Source organism: Ctenopharyngodon idella, chromosome 2 (assembly GCF_019924925.1).
Source record: "Ctenopharyngodon idella isolate HZGC_01 chromosome 2, HZGC01, whole genome shotgun sequence".
Taxonomy (NCBI): Eukaryota; Metazoa; Chordata; class Actinopteri; order Cypriniformes; family Xenocyprididae; genus Ctenopharyngodon; species Ctenopharyngodon idella.
The window spans coordinates 33,114,758-33,132,641 of record NC_067221.1 but is presented as its reverse complement, the minus strand read 5'-3'; the positions used below and the strand labels follow the sequence as shown (position 1 = coordinate 33,132,641).

Sequence of the window (17,884 nt, the reverse complement as noted above, 5' to 3'; positions counted from 1 at the left end):
GCTGTGATCTCATGTGACAGGCTGCTGGACGAGAGGGATTATTGTCCCACCTTTATGCCAGTGGATACGTCATCAGAAAAGAGATGAGGGGAATGTTAATGTTTGTGATTAAAGATTACAAGAGCATATGGATTTTAAAATATATATATATAATGATGTGCAACGGATAAATCATTTATAATAAACTCTGCAATATTCCATGAAAAATAGAAATGGTAAATTTTGATTTTATGGTGACTTTAATATCTCAAAAGAAATCAAATGGAGACTTTTGCTTAAGTCTCCAAGTTTTTAGATTTTTTCCCCTGCAAAATAAATAAATAAATAAATAAATAACTCACATTTGTCTCCCATATAGTTGTAAAAGATCAATAATCTCACACACTGTGCTCAGATTTGCCATAATACCTGTTTGCAATTAAAAGTCAGAGACTATAATATGAACTCGAACATTTCTTATCAAAAACTTCCTAAACTAAATTATCTACTATACTCACCACTTTAATATTATAGCTTTATATCTATTCTCATTTCATTTAAGGCATTTACATAACGGATATAAGAGCAACTTCTGGATAAAAATATTCCTCTGGCTAGCAACAGTTAGCAACAGTTTTTTCAATTCAATTCACATTTAAAAATACTGTAAAAATGTTATTGTAAAAATGTGTTAATTGGTTAACAGTAAGTTTCCTTACTATATAACTGTAAAAGATCTAACCATTTAATGTAATTTTACAGTAAAATACTGTTAAATTTACAGTTTTTGGAAGTGACAAAGAACAAGTCATTGAATAATTTACAGTGAAAAAACATGAATTGACATTACCAGAATTCCCTACGTGACACTTCACATTTGATGTATTTTCATTGAAATAACTTTTTCTTCTTAGTTTTTTCTAATCAGTTATGTACATTAGGGTTTTATGTTACATCTAATGTTGTTAAATTAATGTTTATCGCATACTTTAGGGTCATGTGTGTTACCATGATAGTGTTTTGTGTTTGTGTGAATGACACTGTGCACCTTTTATATATTAGATTTTTTTTTCATGAATGAAATAATGGAATTAATTCATTATTAATGAAATAATGAATTAATGAAATATGTTTTGTTACTGTAAATTTAAGTTAAATCTGTAAAATCTAAAATGTTGCTACCGTATTTTTGCTGTAAATTTCTGGCAACCACAGCTGCCGTTTTTTTTTACCGTATATTTCAATGCAAAATACATAGTTTCAAATCAGCTTTACAGAGAATGCAAAATGCAGTTACCTTTAATAATTACCCATAATTCCCCTAGTGCAAAAGGATTTGTGCAGTCATGGCTTATATCTTGATATTCTGACAGGCCGCAGGGTTATGGAACTGCTGTTGGTGACAGGAGAATGAAATCATCAGAGGCTGGGGTTAGGAAGACTCTGAAATACCTGCAGCACCTGGGACTGCTACCAAAAACATCTCACAAGGTGAGTAAGGTGTGTTTATCATATAAAAGTAATCAAACATGAAATGAATATGAACTAGATAGGCCCAATAATATGCAAAATTATTAACATGGCAGGCTGAATAGGAAAATTGACAATTTGGTATATTCATAAACATTAGCAAATCTGATTTACCAATCTTTTAGTTTTAATCTGTTTTAAATGTTCATCCTGTGTAGGGGGCGGAGCTTCAGTATTATCGCCCTGGAGAAGCACGCCCTGCGACTGACTCCTCCCCTCCTGAGTTCATTCCAGAGGTGCCCTATCAATCAAAGTCTTACCCCGACCTCAGCCAATACCAGAGCGATGCGGCACAAGCTCCCCAGCAGGAAGAGGGTTTAGACCTGCTCACGGCCGCTCTTCAGAAGTATCTTTCCAAGAACAAACCGCCTCAGCCTGATCTGGGGGGAAGATCCAGAGCGGATAGGCTCTTCTTAAAAGATGGATCAACAAAATCTTCTGCCAGTGACTCTCTTACACCCGTGGATGGTATGATGTTATCTTCTCTTCCTTCTTGCACCTGTTCACCTTTTCTGTCATCATTTACTTGTGTCATCTAAAACCTGTATGGCTTTCTGTGAAATGCAAAACGAGATGTTTAACAGAATTTCAATACAACAACAGTAGACAGTGACCCAAGTCTGTCAGCCTGTCAAGTATTACAAAATATATATTTTTATCTATATTATTTTTATACAGTTTCTTAATTTAAGTAATGAGGTCCATTTTATGCAAGAAAATTTATTAAAACATTTTTTAACAGTTCTTTAAAGCTGCAGTCTGTAACTTTTTTTGGTTAAAAATGATCCAAAATCAATTTTTGAACAAGTACATAACCATCTCCTTACCTTAGCCCGATTCACAACGGTAAGCTTGTGATAATGTTTCCTAATTCGGGTGGTACTGCTGGGTTTCCGCGGGAAATTCGAGCATGCAGCGTTCGGCTTTGCGTCATTACGTCTGTTTACATTAAGAAGGAGTCCCAGCTAGTAGGCTATATCGCATGTGAGGATGCTGCAGGTGACGGATCATTTATAGCCTTTTCTCACAGCAGCTGCAATAATTAAACTTATCATTTTGATGGCGAATTGTAATCCAGAAAGGTCCAAATGACAATCATCAGTCAAAAGCAAAAGACTTCAGACTGCGGAGTGGCTACAGAAATTGAAATCTACAGGTAACGCCAATACACACTAAATACACGTATGCAATGCTGATGTTGTTAACATTAACAATTTAAGAACAAAGTATATCAATAATAATAATTTGCATGGTTTGACATGATGCAAGCTAAGTGATTGTTAGATTTAATCACCATTGGGAGCGCGATTTATTGTAATGCTTTTTTTCTCAGTTATTCAGAACAAAGATGGCTAACATGTTTCTTGCAGACATGTTGTTCAGATGACATTTTCCAGTGAAAATTCTTATTTTGGTCATACTTCCAAGATGTAGAATCTGTGATTCCGAAGTACAGTATCCACGCCGATGTGGTGACTGACAGCAAACATTAGATTCATCCGCGCGGAGGAGCCGAGCCGAAGCAAAACCCACATAAAGATGATAATTCTGCAAATAACTGCAATTGCAGGTTTCAAACAGAGAGGGTGACAAAGAGGCAAAACTTACGAACTGCAGCTTTAATATTTCTATGCAATAGAGGGTTAAGTCATTATTCATTTCAAATTTGCCATAAAAATGATGTGAAAAACTTTCTCACAGAATCCTTCATCTGGAAAGTTCTGCAGAACGTGGGAAGACACAGTGTGGATGTGAAGAGTCTAAAGGCAACAGATCTGGATAAGCTTGCTGTTCTTATCGCAGACGCTCTGCAGGTGGTGGAACAGCAGGAAGGTCAGGGAGAGGCGCCCAGAGACCTGGAGACACAGCAGCATCCCGAGGATGAGGCAGAAGACATGCAATATGAGGACCAGCATCCTGAGAGTTATGCAGTGGATCAGACCCCTGAAGACAGTGCTCAGAAACAGAGGGAGGCAGATGAGGAAAGTTCATCTGTCACTCAAAAGACAGATCAAACCATCCTGCCTGTGACAGGTAACATCATCTGAAGCAAATTCAAGTCTTCACTGATACGTAGACAAACATGTATAACTATCATTATGTTTCTCTTTCAGAGGGACAGACAGTAGAGGAGGAGAAGAGAACCATGGACAACAAGGTAGTACTAGTGTTAGTTGAAGGTCAGAAACATACTTTACGCAAATAAGCAAGACGTTTTCTGTCCACTTTTCTGTAAATCTGCATAAAATGTATTCAGTTTTTTAAAAATGTTGTTACACTTAAATAATATGCATAAAATGTTTACTAGCAGCTTAACAGAGAATATTGCCATCAGTGAGCAAGTAAAATGTACCTAGAGAAAAAAACTGAAATAACAATAAAATTGAAATAACAAAAAAATAATCAAATTCAAACCATTCATGAATTCAAAATTTCGGTCAATCTAGTTTAATGTTATAAAAACCAGCTTGACAGTGTGTACCACATTTTCCTGCAGGGGACTGACTGAATGTTGAATTATATTTCACTAAAATAAATATTATATACATTTAAAACAAATAGTATGCATGGAATTTTCCTTCACGGATGGATTTACATTCCTCTTGTGTTTATTTCTTGTTTTAGCAGGACGTGGGCTTTTTAGGAAAGTTGCTGGAGTACCTGGATAAAACCTCCAGCTCAGAAACAGAGCCTGTTGATAAGGGGCGGGGAGTGTCTGTAGAGACGGTTCATAGCCGAACAACACACCGGGAGGTGGGGATGCAGAAAAAGGCCATAGAGAGAGTGGAGGAGGTAGAGGGCTGGGTGCAGGCAGCAGCTATAGCGCCCTCCTCTGGCCTAAAGGAAAACCCGGCACCACATCGCAAGAACATGAAAGTAGAGGATCTTCAGTTGGATGTTCAGAGCAACGCTAAAAATGACATCTATGGATACATTATTACTGACACAGAGTGAGACCCTCTCTCTCTCTCTCTCTTTATTTATTTCTCTCTCAATTAAATTCAGTGTCTTTTATTGGCCTGTTCTCACACATTATTGACAAAGCATTCAATCAGTACAAGAGCAATACTGTTTAAAATATCAAATATAAACATATGATCTTTGGGGAAAATTCACACACCAAGCCTGCATTTATGTGATCAATAATACAGGATGAAATGATATACTGTGAAATATTGTTACAGTTTAAAATAACTGTTTTCTGTTTAAAATGTAATATTCCTGGGCTGGCAAACCTGAATTTTTTAGCAGTCATTATACTCCAGTCTTCAGTGTCACATGATCCTTCGGAAATCATTCTAATATGCTGATTTGATGCTCAAGTAACATTTATTATTATTATTATTCATTTTGAAAACAGGTGCCAATGAAAGATGTAAATAAATAATTCATATTTAATAATTTAAGTAATTAAGTTTTTTAGGATTCTTTGACCAGAATCAACAGCTTTTCAAAATCTCATTTAAAAGTTTGTCTTTCTCTCTGTAACAGGAATCTTCTCACTGATAAGGGTTTGTATCTGATGGGGTTGCTGGCTCATAAAGCGAAGATTCAAATGACGGATTTCTCAGAGCTCTCGTGAGTCATGATTGTGTGTGTTTGTACAGGTGTCTGTGTGTGTCATCTTCGATACATGTATGTTATTAATATTTCTTAAATCAGGATAACTTGCAAAAAAGAAAGCCACAATGGGTTTAAAATAGATTGTAAGCTTAGAAATGAAATTGAGTAAAGTATATCTATTTTTACGTATGTATCTTGCTCTTTTTGTGAACAATTCATGTTTTATTAAAAAACACATTTTGACTGCATAATTTTTCATTAAATTACCATAACTTGATCTTCTGGTGAAACAACAGATTTCTCTTTGTTGGTGTATGCCAGACTTCTCCAATTATTTAGTCCTCTTAAATCCCGCCCACTCAGAGCTGCCCTCATCCAATCAATGACCAATGGATAGAACCAAGTCCCCGCACTACATTTTTGTCTTTTTCACTTGGATGCAGGGCCTAATTTTTTGGCACACCTTTCAATGGCCGGTGACTTAAGAAAATGTACCGACCATTAATATTTTTTTACTGGTCATGAAACTGGTTTGCAAAAATAGGCCGTAATGACACCAAAATTTCAGATAGCAGTGAAAATTCTACAGCTAAAACTACTAGCCTAATTTATATAAATTTAAAACATTATTAAAGACAAGTAAACAGTCAGTAATAAAATAAGAACAAATAGTCAAATTACAAGCAAAAGCAGAAGGTACAGAAATTTATAATAACACTGCATATCTTCACTGTATAAATTAAACATCCTTATTAATTAATCCTTATTAAAGTTACAAAAGTTATTCAGTCAAGAGCAGTGAGTGATTTTTTCTTTGTCCTTTGTTGTTTGATTAACATTAAAAACAGACAGCAGCAGGAATATTAGGCTGCTGTCACTTTAAGAGTGAATGCACAGATCTAATATACTGATATTGTACACATGCGTTTACTTTCTCAACTGTTTATGTTCAATTAAGACATAACCGAGTATGTTTGCTAGGAAACTCGCTATTTTTTTTACATAATTTTGTGTGAATTAGTGCAAGAAGATGTAAAAGAGAGCTGTTTAGTATTTGCTCTCTGCCTGAGACGCAGCTTTCTGGGTGTGCTTCGAATGTGTGCGCACACAAAACTTTCCACACAGTGCACGAGTAACAAAATGAGCTCTCTTTTGCGTGTTCTTGCTCTTGAATATTTAAATTTTCAAGGCTTAAACTTTCTTGATGATGAAGAGCAGGCCTGTCAACTGTCCTGAGCGTTGTTCACGTTTGTTCACTTTCATGCATAGTTAAAATTAATAAAAATATTACCGGCCAACTTGCGAGTGACACCGTTTCATATACTCACCAACACCAATTTTGCGTTTGGCACTTGGCAAGTGTTAATTTTAGGCCCTGCTTGGATGTATTTCACAATACAAAAGAAAAGGTCTGTCGCTACTCTTTTATATCATGACTTTAAGGTTCAGACAGGTATAGGGTCTAAGAATAATTTAATGGATGACTGTTTGTTTTTAAATGTGCCAATTGTATTTATTAGTTTTATGGTTAAAACACTAACTGAGGGTATATTTAGTGTTTTTGGACACCAACATGATTCCTCAAAATAAAGTTGTTGTGTGTTTGTTTGTGTATTTGTATAGTGTTGTTAGTCCAGCTGTGACATTTCAGGTCCGTCCAAATGCTCAGAACATCACTACAACGGATGTGGCTAATGTAGCAGGTTAGTTTAGTAAGAGTTAACTAATTACATGATATACAAGATACAAGAAGCTCTTTTATGAATGTCTCTGTTCAGACTTATGAGATCTCCTCTGATTCTGATTCTTCTCTTATATCAGTCAATCAAAAAGATGAACTGGAGAAAGAAGCGAAAGTCAAGATTGTGGAGGCTGGAGTCACTGATGTAAGATTCTTTCTACTTTTTTCCATCTCATTGTCACCTCTTTCCAAGTTAATACTTAAACAGAATAAAATACAATTCTGTAATGTATGAATATAATGTATAAAAACTATTGTTAATCAAATCACTGCAAAAATGAAAATTGAGGCACCATTTGGGGTTCCTCAGATCACCACAATAGTGGAACCATATATGGAGAAATTTAAAAAACGCCAGTTCTCTAAAGAACTTGCGAAATGAAGCCCATGTCAATGGTTTATCTAATAAAATCATAAGAAGTTTTGAGGTAGAGGTTGAGGTAAAAAAAACAATTTCAAATTTCTATCACCTGACAGAAATGTATTTTATCTCATCTTTCTCTTTCTCTCTAGAGAAGTAAACTGAATCAGATTCCCACCAAGTACAGTCGCTCTGAGTCTATGAAGTTTCTGATTCTGACTGTGATTTCCATCATCTGCATCACTGGAGTGTTGCTGGCGTCCAGCGTGGTCTACTGTCTGCGTCACCGCTCTCATCACAAACTCAAAGAGAAGCTCACCAACCTTGGCTCTGACCCCACCACTGATGCCACTGCTACCTACCAGGTACCAAAGAGTGTGTGTATGTATGTATGTGTGTATGTGTGTGTGTGTGTGTGTGTGTGTGTGTGTGTTTGTGTTTTTTTTTTTTTGATATATGAAATTTCCATCTTTCTCTAGGAACTGTGTAGGCAGCGAATGGCAGTGAAGCCTCCTGTAGAGAAGTCGGATCCTATTCATTCTTCTCGTATAAATAGCGTGTCATCTCAGTTGAGTGATGGCCCGATCCCGAGCCCCTCTGCTCGCACTAGCACCTCCTCCTGGAGCGAAGAGCCCGCTCACTCCAACATGGACATCTCTACTGGTCACATGATACTGGTACATGCGCAAACAAACACACAACACGAAAGTTTGAAAATGCAACACAGGTGCATTTTGTCTCATACAGTCGCTGTAATGAAGTAATGATCATGAGGAATAGAAGAAAACAATCTTTTAATAATAATAAATCCACTACGGAAAACACCGGAGAATAACAGGGAGTCAAAATAGCACAACCACACTAAACATTGACAACACGGAACAATGAACTGAGGAAACAAAGGGCTTAAAAACACAGGGAGTAATGAGGTAACTAAATGAACAACATGTAAACGTAATCAGTAACTAAGGGAACAAACTGGCACACATTAGGAAACTAGGTCAACTAACAATGACAGGGAACACAGACAAACAGGAACAGGGAAAACAGAACCAAAACACAGTGAAAATATTCCAAAACAGTGTAAATGTTACACATTTATTCAATGCCATGGTGTCATGGCAAAGCTAAAATCTTCACTCACAAATAATATAATCTTCATATCACAAACAGTTCTTTGATGAATAGAAAGTTTAAAAAAAACAGCATATATAAAAATAGAATTCTTTTGTAACATTGTAAATATATTTACTGCCACTTCTGATCAGTTGAATGCCTCTTTAATAAAAGTATTAATTTCTTTCAAAAAAAATAAATAAAAAAATTGACCCCAAACTTTTGAACGGTAGGGTAATTTTCCTTTTCATTAAAGGCTTAATGGATAAAGGCAAAAGACATGCAAAAACATCCTTTATGTTCCTCTATGTACACTTGTAGGCATATATGGAAGACCACCTGAAAAATAAGAATCGTTTGGAGTCAGAGTGGGAGGCTCTCTGTGCATACCAGGCTGAGCCCAATGCCACCACCATTGGCCAGAGAGACAGCAACGTCAAGAAAAACCGCATGAGCACAGTCATAGCCTGTGAGTCAAACATATTTATTTATGTTCTGTAACCATTGGTGTATTAATGCATTTCCATGCTTTAATCGATCTGTGTTTTTTTTCTTTAGATGATCACTGCAGAATAACTCTGAAGGTGGAGAACAATCAAGGCAACTCGGATTACATCAATGCCAGCCCAATCGTGAGCCCAAACTACATACTTCAGCAAAAAGCAACAAACTATATCTCAAACTGTACCATACACACTATAGTGCAAACCACACACTACATCACAAACTGGATAAACTACTAGGTGTAGGAAACTTCAACCCAGGTTGCTCCAGGGTGATTGGAACTGTAGAAAATACTTAACATAAATTACTTTGAATAGAAGGCATCGATTAACTGTCTGTGGACCAGTTAACGCAAACAACTGAGACCTGCTTTATTACCACTGTGCCCTTAAGGAAGACACTTAACTGTAGGTTACTCAGCGCTGTTTGCCATCACAGTTAACGTTATTCTATTACGCTGTTCTTCTTGAAACTGACACATTTTAAGTAATCTGAATTGTTTCACTGTTTTGAGTTCTATGACAATTTTAAATTTACCTGAAACTGGGCTATTTCCCAGCATGCTTTGCCATGGCACTCAAAAGGAAGATTAAAAGTAAGTGTTATATGATGTTTTTGTGCAAAATTAATGTTAAGAGGGAGATTTTTTACTAATGTGTAATGCTTTGCTATGCTAATTTAGAAGAGTTTCTGTTTTGTGTTTTTTTGGGGGGGTTACCATCATGGTGACAAGTGGAGCGTGAGCTTGGTTTAAGAACAGCTATATGTTAACTGTTCCATATTGCTGTACTCTTTCAGCAATTGCTATGCTATGCTAATGTTATCAAAGTATTGTTACCAATAAGCATTGGCAGAATTAGCTAGTTATAGCTAGCTACATTTTCACTACTAAAAATATTTAAATTGAGATTACATGATAATTTTAAGTTAAATGTATGAATTAACTTATTCAAATTTTTCAAGTTAAGAGCAATTAAAATGTCTGAATACAAAACTGAGATCTGATAGTTCTGCTTACTTAAACGTTGAATTTCTTTACTTAAAAAATTTGATGTAACTGATTACCTCAACCTGAATACATTTTGCCAACTTATTCGTGTTTACAGTGTACTATATAGTATGCGAAAAACAATACGCCAACAAAGTATGTCTGAATGCATAGTATTTGCCGAAAAGTACCCAGATGACATACTACTTCTGCTGAGATTCTTAAATGTGCATTCGAAGAACACTTTTCTATCCCATGAGGCTACAGGAGAGGATTTTGTGAATAGCAGTGAAGCAACACAACTGATGCCGTAGGTCACGTGACAGTGACAACATGGCAATGTACATCTGAATTTCATTCATACCCATATTCATATTCTATATAGAACATACTTTTTTAATGGTTGCAGAGTTCTAAACCAAATTTAGTACCTGTAACAGTATGAGATTTCGGACACAGCGTTAGTATTATCAACAGAAAAGCTGGCAGTCGGCCTGACACTCAGAGCTAACCTGCAATATGAGAAAGTGCATTGTGCAAATTGTGTGCAGTACAGATGTTATGGGCAGCATTAGCTGATTTGCATAAGTGAATTGGGTACTATAACGATGCATACTGCGCATGCAAATAAATGGCACAGTTCATTCTTTGTGTTTTGTTTGCCCATTCTGTAGTATCATGTACATATGTATTATTTAAACCACATACAGCCAGACTGCATGTGATGCAGAAAGGTTTATTGTGTGTTTTCTCCCTCTCAGATGGATCATGACCCTCGTAACCCTGCGTACATCGCCACTCAGGGCCCGCTGCCCTCCACCGTGGCTGACTTCTGGCAGGTAAACTGCATTATTTGTTTGTAATCTGACATAGATTGTTTGTGTTGTCATGTAGATCGTATCGGAGAGTGTGGTCATGTGTGTTCTCTAGGACAAGGTCTGGGAGAGACTGTGTGTGTGTGTGTGTGTGTGTGTTGTCCTGCAGATGGTCAGGAAGAGTGTGTATAGTATGTGTCTGTGTAATGTGTGTTCTCTTGCAGATGGTCATGCAGTGTGTGTGTAACATTGTGTGTGTTCTCTTGCAGATGGTCTGGGAGAGCGGGTGTGTGGTGGTTGTCATGTTGACTCCTCTCTCTGAGAACGGTGTGAAACAATGTTACCACTACTGGCCCGATGAAGGCTCCAACCTCTATCACATTTATGAGGTACTGTACAAACAGTGGCGTGCAGTGGTGTTCTGAAATGAGGAGGCAAACAATGTCCTCACAGTTTATTTATTTTTTATAAATCAAATGTAAATTCATGTCCGTTACTCTTAACGTTGTCACATTTTCCTCATTAAATGAACATTACTTTACTTTACATCAAAAAAGAAACCAAATACAATTCTATTTTGTATTTTTACACTAACAGTGCAATTAATGTTCTATTTATTAAAACTAAGTCAATCTAATCAAGTTAGTGTTTTAAGCATTTTTACATTTATTCCAAAATAATAACTAAAGGCAGTAACAATTTAACCCTCTGGTACGCAATATATCAATGAGGAAAAAAATATTTGTCAATATCAATAAACATTTTCATTAATTTTTAATTTATTTATCTTTTTAAAAGTTTATTTAAAAGTCTCATTTTATTAAAAACAAACTAAAATATACTTGAGGCAACACCATAACGAGGGTTAAACAATATTAAACAACCAATCATATCCAATCATAACCGATCATATCCAATCATACCGCGACAGAGACACTACCTCCTCTCACATGACTTTCTCCCATTCATTCTCTATTACCCCCCACAAAACCCACCACACGCTTTAGAGCAGGGGTACTCAAGTTCGGAGGCCCAGAGGGCCGCATTTTAACCACATGAAATGCAAGGCCACAAATTATAACTTGGATCGTAAAACTTTTATTTAGGCCTACTTAAGACAATATTTGTAGTTTTACTGAGTATTTACTAAAAGTGCAGTTTATTATCTAGCTAAGTCTTACTAGTACTTTAATGGTTGTCCTATTTAAAGTGTCACTGAACATGATAAATGGATTTTAAAAAAGGATTAATGGCTTGTCTTGCTGTATTCTTAATGCATTATGCACAAATGCATAAAGAAAAACAAGAACTGATGAAAATAAGTCCTTATTCATATTTAAATTTCTGCATTGTTTTCACAAGTAATTTCAGGTCTGGCTGTTGTTCACTGGCTGATGAGACAGTTTGTCAGTAAGACGAAAACATTGCACTTTTTTAGAGTCTTTTTATACTCCATTGCACCTTTTTAACACTTTTTATAGCGCCTATTTATACTCAGGGTCGCTCAAAGGTTGTTTTTTTTTTTTTTCAATCACAATCTCATGAATTCTCTAATTATAACCAACGTTGTAAACATGATAAATAAGATATTCTCCTTGAGCTCAATGATGTGACAACAGATCTGTAATGGGAGTGCTCTCTGCTTGCTTTCTGTTTATAACAAATTAAGAATAAAAGTTTTGTTTTTCATGCTGCTAAGAGGACTATCGGCAACTTACACACTGCAAAGTTTGAGGAATGTCAACTGCATTACATGATGGGAAAAATAAGATTACTTCGTTTTTTACTTGTGCGCACAGTCTCGAGCCTTTGACAGCGTTCACGAACACAAGTGCTCGACACATGCGCACTAGAGAGATTCATGCTTGTCTAGTCTTTTTCGCTCAAATAGTTACAATAAAATGTCTTTGTACTCGTTTAAAATAGAGTTGCTGATATCTTTTAATCCCCTCACACGAGCGCTCTTCAACACTGTCAGATATTGTGTTTGTTGTTACTCTTGTTCTGTCTTCTCCGTTTCTTTACAGACTGAAACAACAGCCCATTCAGTGCTGACACCTTGTGGACAAACTAAATTAGTGCGAAAACGATTCAATGTGCGCGTGCGAAGTGCCTTCAGTCTATATTCTTTGCGGTTAGAAAAACTGCTGCGCGCGTACACTATTGTGGGTTCTCTGCTGATGATTACAGCGTCACGTGCACTGTACGACTACCCGAGTGTACGTGCAAAAAAAACGAAGTATATTCACGCTAATTTTGAACGCAAATTATAATAAAAATACATTTATATGTAGCATGATACGGGCCACAAATTTAATGCTGACGGGCCGGATGCGCCTGTTGAGTACCCCTGCTTTAGAGAGTCTATTGATTTTCTCCCGCTGTAATTTCACCTGCGGGTGTCGCTGTTGGACAGTGTTCCTTTAGAAAAACGAGTGACATAAACTTTTTATTGTCACATTTTGCAATATTTGCGTTGTTTTGTTTTTGTAATATGGATTATTTTCTCATTTGACTGCCTCCCTTGCCTCCTCGGAGGAAACGCCCCTGCATACACAAAAATATTCTCCTCGCAGAGTAAGGGCGACTGCTTGTGTGGTTTGTTCTGTTGTTTTTGTGGTAGAATACCAAAGTAATAAAATACAAAATCGCATGAAAAGAGATTGGATTTGATCCAACCAGGTGCCGGAAAACAGTTTTCTGATCTCAAGTTAGCACATTTATAAATGCTTTTTATTTCTCAATTCATATCAATATACTGGTACTATATATGGATATGGGTCGTGGGTTAAATATACACAGTATAAATGTCATTTTTTTTCTTGGTATTTCTGTTCATGTGTTTTTGTATTCACTGCCATTACTTTGCCTTGTGGATGATTATACAGTATCTCACAGAAGTGAGTACACCCCTCACATTTTTGTAAATATTTTATTATATCTTTTCATGTGACAACACTGAAGAAATGACACTTTGCTACAATGTAAAGTAGTGAGTGTACAGCTTGTATAACAGTGTAAATTTGCTGTCCCCTCAAAATAACTCAACACACAGCCATTAATGTCTAAACCGCTGGCCACAAAAGTGAGTACACCCTTAAGTGAAAATGTCCAAATTGGGCCACATTTATATATTATAAATTGTGGCCACAAAATATTGACAAAGCGTCATTTCTTCAGTGTTGTCACATGAAAAGATAAATAAAATAAAAAATAAAAAATAAATATTTACAAAAATCTGAGGGGTGTACTCACTTCTGTGAGATACTGTAAATATGGCAGATATGACTGAAATGGATTAATATATAAGTAAGGAATATATTGAAGAATAAAGAATATATTGTAAGTAAAACATGTAAATAATTTAACATAATTGCATCGATACTAGTGGGAAATGGTTGAAATTATACGCTATGAATAAAACAAAATTGTTTCAAAATGTTTAGGATTGTTGTCTTAAATGCAAAGCCACTAGTTAGCTTACTAAATTTTTCAATTTACAGTTATTATTGAGTAAATTCATATTGTAAAATGTGTGATTATATGCCATATATGCACAATTATTATAACAAAAACTTATATATATAACATATATTATATTATAACAAAACAGGTAGTTTTCACCACAAGTCTCATCTTGTGTGTTCCTTGTAGAGGCATAAGGTATAGCTTGCTTTTTAAATTTTAAGATTGTTTTAATGTTAAGAATTTAAAATACAAAGTGTAATTTTTAGATTTAAAAGGATAGTTCATCGAAAAATTAAAATGCTGTCATCATTTACTCACACTCATGTCCTTTCAAAACTGTGAGTTTCTTTCTTCTATGGAACACAAAAGAAGATATTTTGAGAATTGTCTCAGAATTTCTAATTTCATTTTAGAGTGGAGTATCCCTTTAAGGTCTCATGTAAAAATAGCTGCAATTTAATGCAAATGCAGAACACTATAATGGAATAGACACAAAACAGTGGCTATATTTTTGGTTTGGTGTCCTTTACTCTGCCCTCTGTATCTAGTGATATTTGCACTGCTGTGTGTGGTGCTGTTAGGTATAAAGACATTACTCTTTTTTTTCTCATATGTGTGTTTGTGTAGGTGAATCTGGTTTCTGAGCATGTGTGGTGTGACGACTTCCTGGTTCGGAGCTTTTACTTGAAAAACATGCAGACTAATGAGACCCGTACGGTCACACAGTTCCATTATCACACCTGGCTGAACGACCGAACACCCGAAACCAGCCAAACCCTGCTCGACTTCCGCAGGTGCGCCTACGAGAGCGTGCACGTGTTGTTTGGGTGTTGTGCGAGCGTGTGTGTGTGTGTCAGCTCCTGGGCGGTTGCCAGTGTCATTTTTGTGGTCGTGCAGCTAGTTCACTGGCTCCAGTTGCATAGTCACAAAAGTGATCATTGACAACTGCGACTCTGCATCCAACTGCACCCTGGGATACCAGCCCACTCCCTCAACCTCTCTCCTCCCTCAATCTTTGTTCAACCTTTCTGCCTGCTAATCTCTGACCTATGATTTCCTCCTTTTCTTCCCCTCTTACACACAATTCTCTGAGTACCTCTGTTCTCTCTGTCTTTCTTATATTTTCAGTTTTTTTCCAGTCAGAATTGTTGTGTTTCGTTCCTGGCCCCACCCCTGTTATTGCTGATCTGCACAAAACCAGCAGCAGTGTTTATGAGTGTAAACCAGTTACATGACTGAAGCTAATGTGACTGTGTGTGTGTTTGTGTGGGTCAGGTTTTGTCTACGTTGTGCTGATCAAAATAGCTTAGTAAATAGATTAATTAATTAAAAAGTAATTAATTAATTAATAGAATAATGTTCAAATGAAAAACAATAGAATGCAGAGAGGTTTGTATCACCGTTAGGTTGAGTTGGGATAGAAAATATTGTTAGCTTAGTACAGTATAAAAACAATAGAAGACAATGGAAAGTCTTCAACATGACAAACATGTACAAACATGTATGAGTGATTTGTTCTGCATAATTAATCTAATTTAATCCCCAAATCTTTTATAATAATCTTCATGTCAAAACTTAAATCTGTTTTTGTTTTTTGTTTTTTACATTACCGTTCAAAAGTTTGGGGTCAGTAAGATTTTTAAGAAATACTTTTATTCATCAAGGACACATTAAATTGATCAAAAGTGACAGTAAAGATATTTTATAATGTTACAAAAGATTTCAATTTCAAATAAATGCTGATCTTTTGAACTTTTATTCATCAAAGAATCCTGAAAAAATGAATCACGGTTTCTACAAAAATATTAAAGTTAGTTCACCCCAAAATGAAAATTCTGTCATCAATTACTCACCCTCATGTTGTTCCAAACTCATAAAACTTTCGTTCATCTTCGGAAAACAAATTAAGATCTTTTTGATGACAGAATGCTGTCAGATTTCCTTCCATAGACTGTCTTTGCAACTGAAACTTTGACGCTTCAAAAAGTGATCAGGAAACTAATCCATATGAATCGAGCGGTTTAGACCAAATTTTCTGAAGAGACTTGATCGCTTTATATGATGAACAGATTTAATTTAGGCTTTTACTCGCATGTAAACATTGATCAGCAAACATAAACAGAAGCTCAACCTAACCTGAATGACACACAAGAACAAACCTCTTCCAGAAGCTCAAACATGCTGCGTAACCAATGAGGTTCATTCTCGTGTGTTACACAGCACTTTTGTGCTTCCGGAAGAGGTTTGTTCTTGTTTTATCAAATAAATGCGGCCTTGGTGAGCAGAAGAGACTCTTAAGCATAAGAGAAATCTTACCGACCCTAAACTGTTGAACGGTAGTGTATATTTCATTTTTTTAAATTAATTTATCATTTTTTTATTATACGAAATGGATTCAATACTCCATCTTTTTCTGAATTTAGCTGCATCTGAAATCTCTTTACAAGTTTCATATATTTGTGTGTATGCATGTGTGTCTGTGTGTTTATGCTTTATGCTGTATGTCTTCTTTCCAATAGGAAAGTAAACAAATGCTACCGTGGAAGGTCCTGTCCTGTCATTGTTCACTGCAGGCAAGTAAAAAACACTCACACACACACACTCAAATATCGATATATATCTTGATATTTGTGCTCATTTTCAGTCAAATTTAAAATATATTAATGCAAGAAGTAAAATGCAGTACATAAGACATGTATTCAACACAACTGTTCACTAAATGAACAAAACCAAGCATGATATTAAATAATTTTTATACCTGTATAACAATGCACAAGTGGTTAAGGCAGAACGCGGAAGACTAATTTGCCACTGGTTCCCTCAAGGTTTTATAATGGGGGGTTTTCAATTTATGAGTAAAATAAAGCCTGTAGTAAACATAATTTGATAAAACTGAAGTTTTGTTCTACAATGTAAACTGCACACACTCACACCCCCCAACTGTCTTATCAAGTTACTTATTAGAAACATACACTTTAAAAAATAAACATAACTGCTTCAAAATTCTATAAAATATATATTACCAGCATGTATTTTTTACTAAAGAATTTTAATGCAAAAAAAATAAATAAATAAATAAATAAATAAATATATATATATATATATATATATGTATATATGTGTGTGTGTGTGTGTGTGTATATATATGCTGGCAAACCCCATTTAATGTTGCCTGAAATTTTGGAATGTGGCCTGAAATTAAATCCAGCGGGCCCACAACCAGGGCAATTTTGGGATAGGAAACAGGGTTTTAAGAGGGCGACCCCTGAAAGTGCACCTACTCACCATCTCTGTGTTTGCTACACTAATTTCATGTGCTGGCCGCAACTAGCAAAAGACAGATGGTTGGAAGAAAACATGTTTGGCTGTTTTCCATCCTCATGCTGTCATGATGACGTCAGCGGGAAAGCAAAGTCGTGTGAGAGGCAGAACGAGTTGTTACATTTTGACTAAAGGTTAAAATCTTGTTTTTAGATAGCCAACACTGGAAAAACAGTTCTGCGACAGATCAGTCTGACAGCGCTAACAGATACTTCCAGTTCAAAAGTCACACTTTACAAAATAAAAGTATCTGTAATATGTCATAGTGTGTTTAAAGGGGTGGTTGATTATGATTTCAGTTTTTTAACTTTAGTTAGTGTGTAATGTTGCTGTTAGAGCATAAACAATGTCTGCAATGTTACGACGCTCAAAGTTCAATGCAAAGGGAGATATTTTCTTTTAAAGTATTCTCTGTTTAAGACTACAACAAACGGCTGGTAGGGACTACAACAAGCTTCTTCTGGGTTAGTGACATCACTAACCCTAAAATTTACATA

The 17,884-nt window shown here is 35.8% G+C and overlaps 1 protein-coding gene across 4 annotated transcripts in view; it reads left to right on the top strand.

Moving 5' to 3' along the window:
- Positions 1-17,884, top strand: part of slco5a1b (solute carrier organic anion transporter family member 5A1b) — a 28,895-nt gene that overhangs the window by 8,312 nt on the left and 2,699 nt on the right. The window contains exons 5-20 of one of the 4 annotated variants that reach the window (XM_051861766.1): positions 1,353-1,479; positions 1,668-1,977; positions 3,313-3,543; positions 3,624-3,667; positions 4,135-4,460; positions 5,002-5,088; positions 6,697-6,776; positions 6,895-6,959; positions 7,328-7,540; positions 7,655-7,852; positions 8,613-8,760; positions 8,850-8,923; positions 10,545-10,622; positions 10,868-10,987; positions 14,694-14,860; positions 16,586-16,639. In XM_051861766.1, the coding sequence (XP_051717726.1) occupies positions 1,353-1,479; positions 1,668-1,977; positions 3,313-3,543; positions 3,624-3,667; positions 4,135-4,460; positions 5,002-5,088; positions 6,697-6,776; positions 6,895-6,959; positions 7,328-7,540; positions 7,655-7,852; positions 8,613-8,760; positions 8,850-8,923; positions 10,545-10,622; positions 10,868-10,987; positions 14,694-14,860; positions 16,586-16,639 (2,322 nt within the window). Of the gene's footprint in view, positions 1-1,352; positions 1,480-1,667; positions 1,978-3,210; positions 3,544-3,623; positions 3,668-4,134; positions 4,461-5,001; positions 5,089-6,696; positions 6,777-6,894; positions 6,960-7,327; positions 7,541-7,654; positions 7,853-8,612; positions 8,761-8,849; positions 8,924-10,544; positions 10,623-10,867; positions 10,988-14,693; positions 14,861-16,585; positions 16,640-17,884 lie in introns of all 4 variants that reach the window. The other 3 variants (XM_051861748.1, XM_051861737.1, XM_051861756.1) reach the window with 3 other exon arrangements.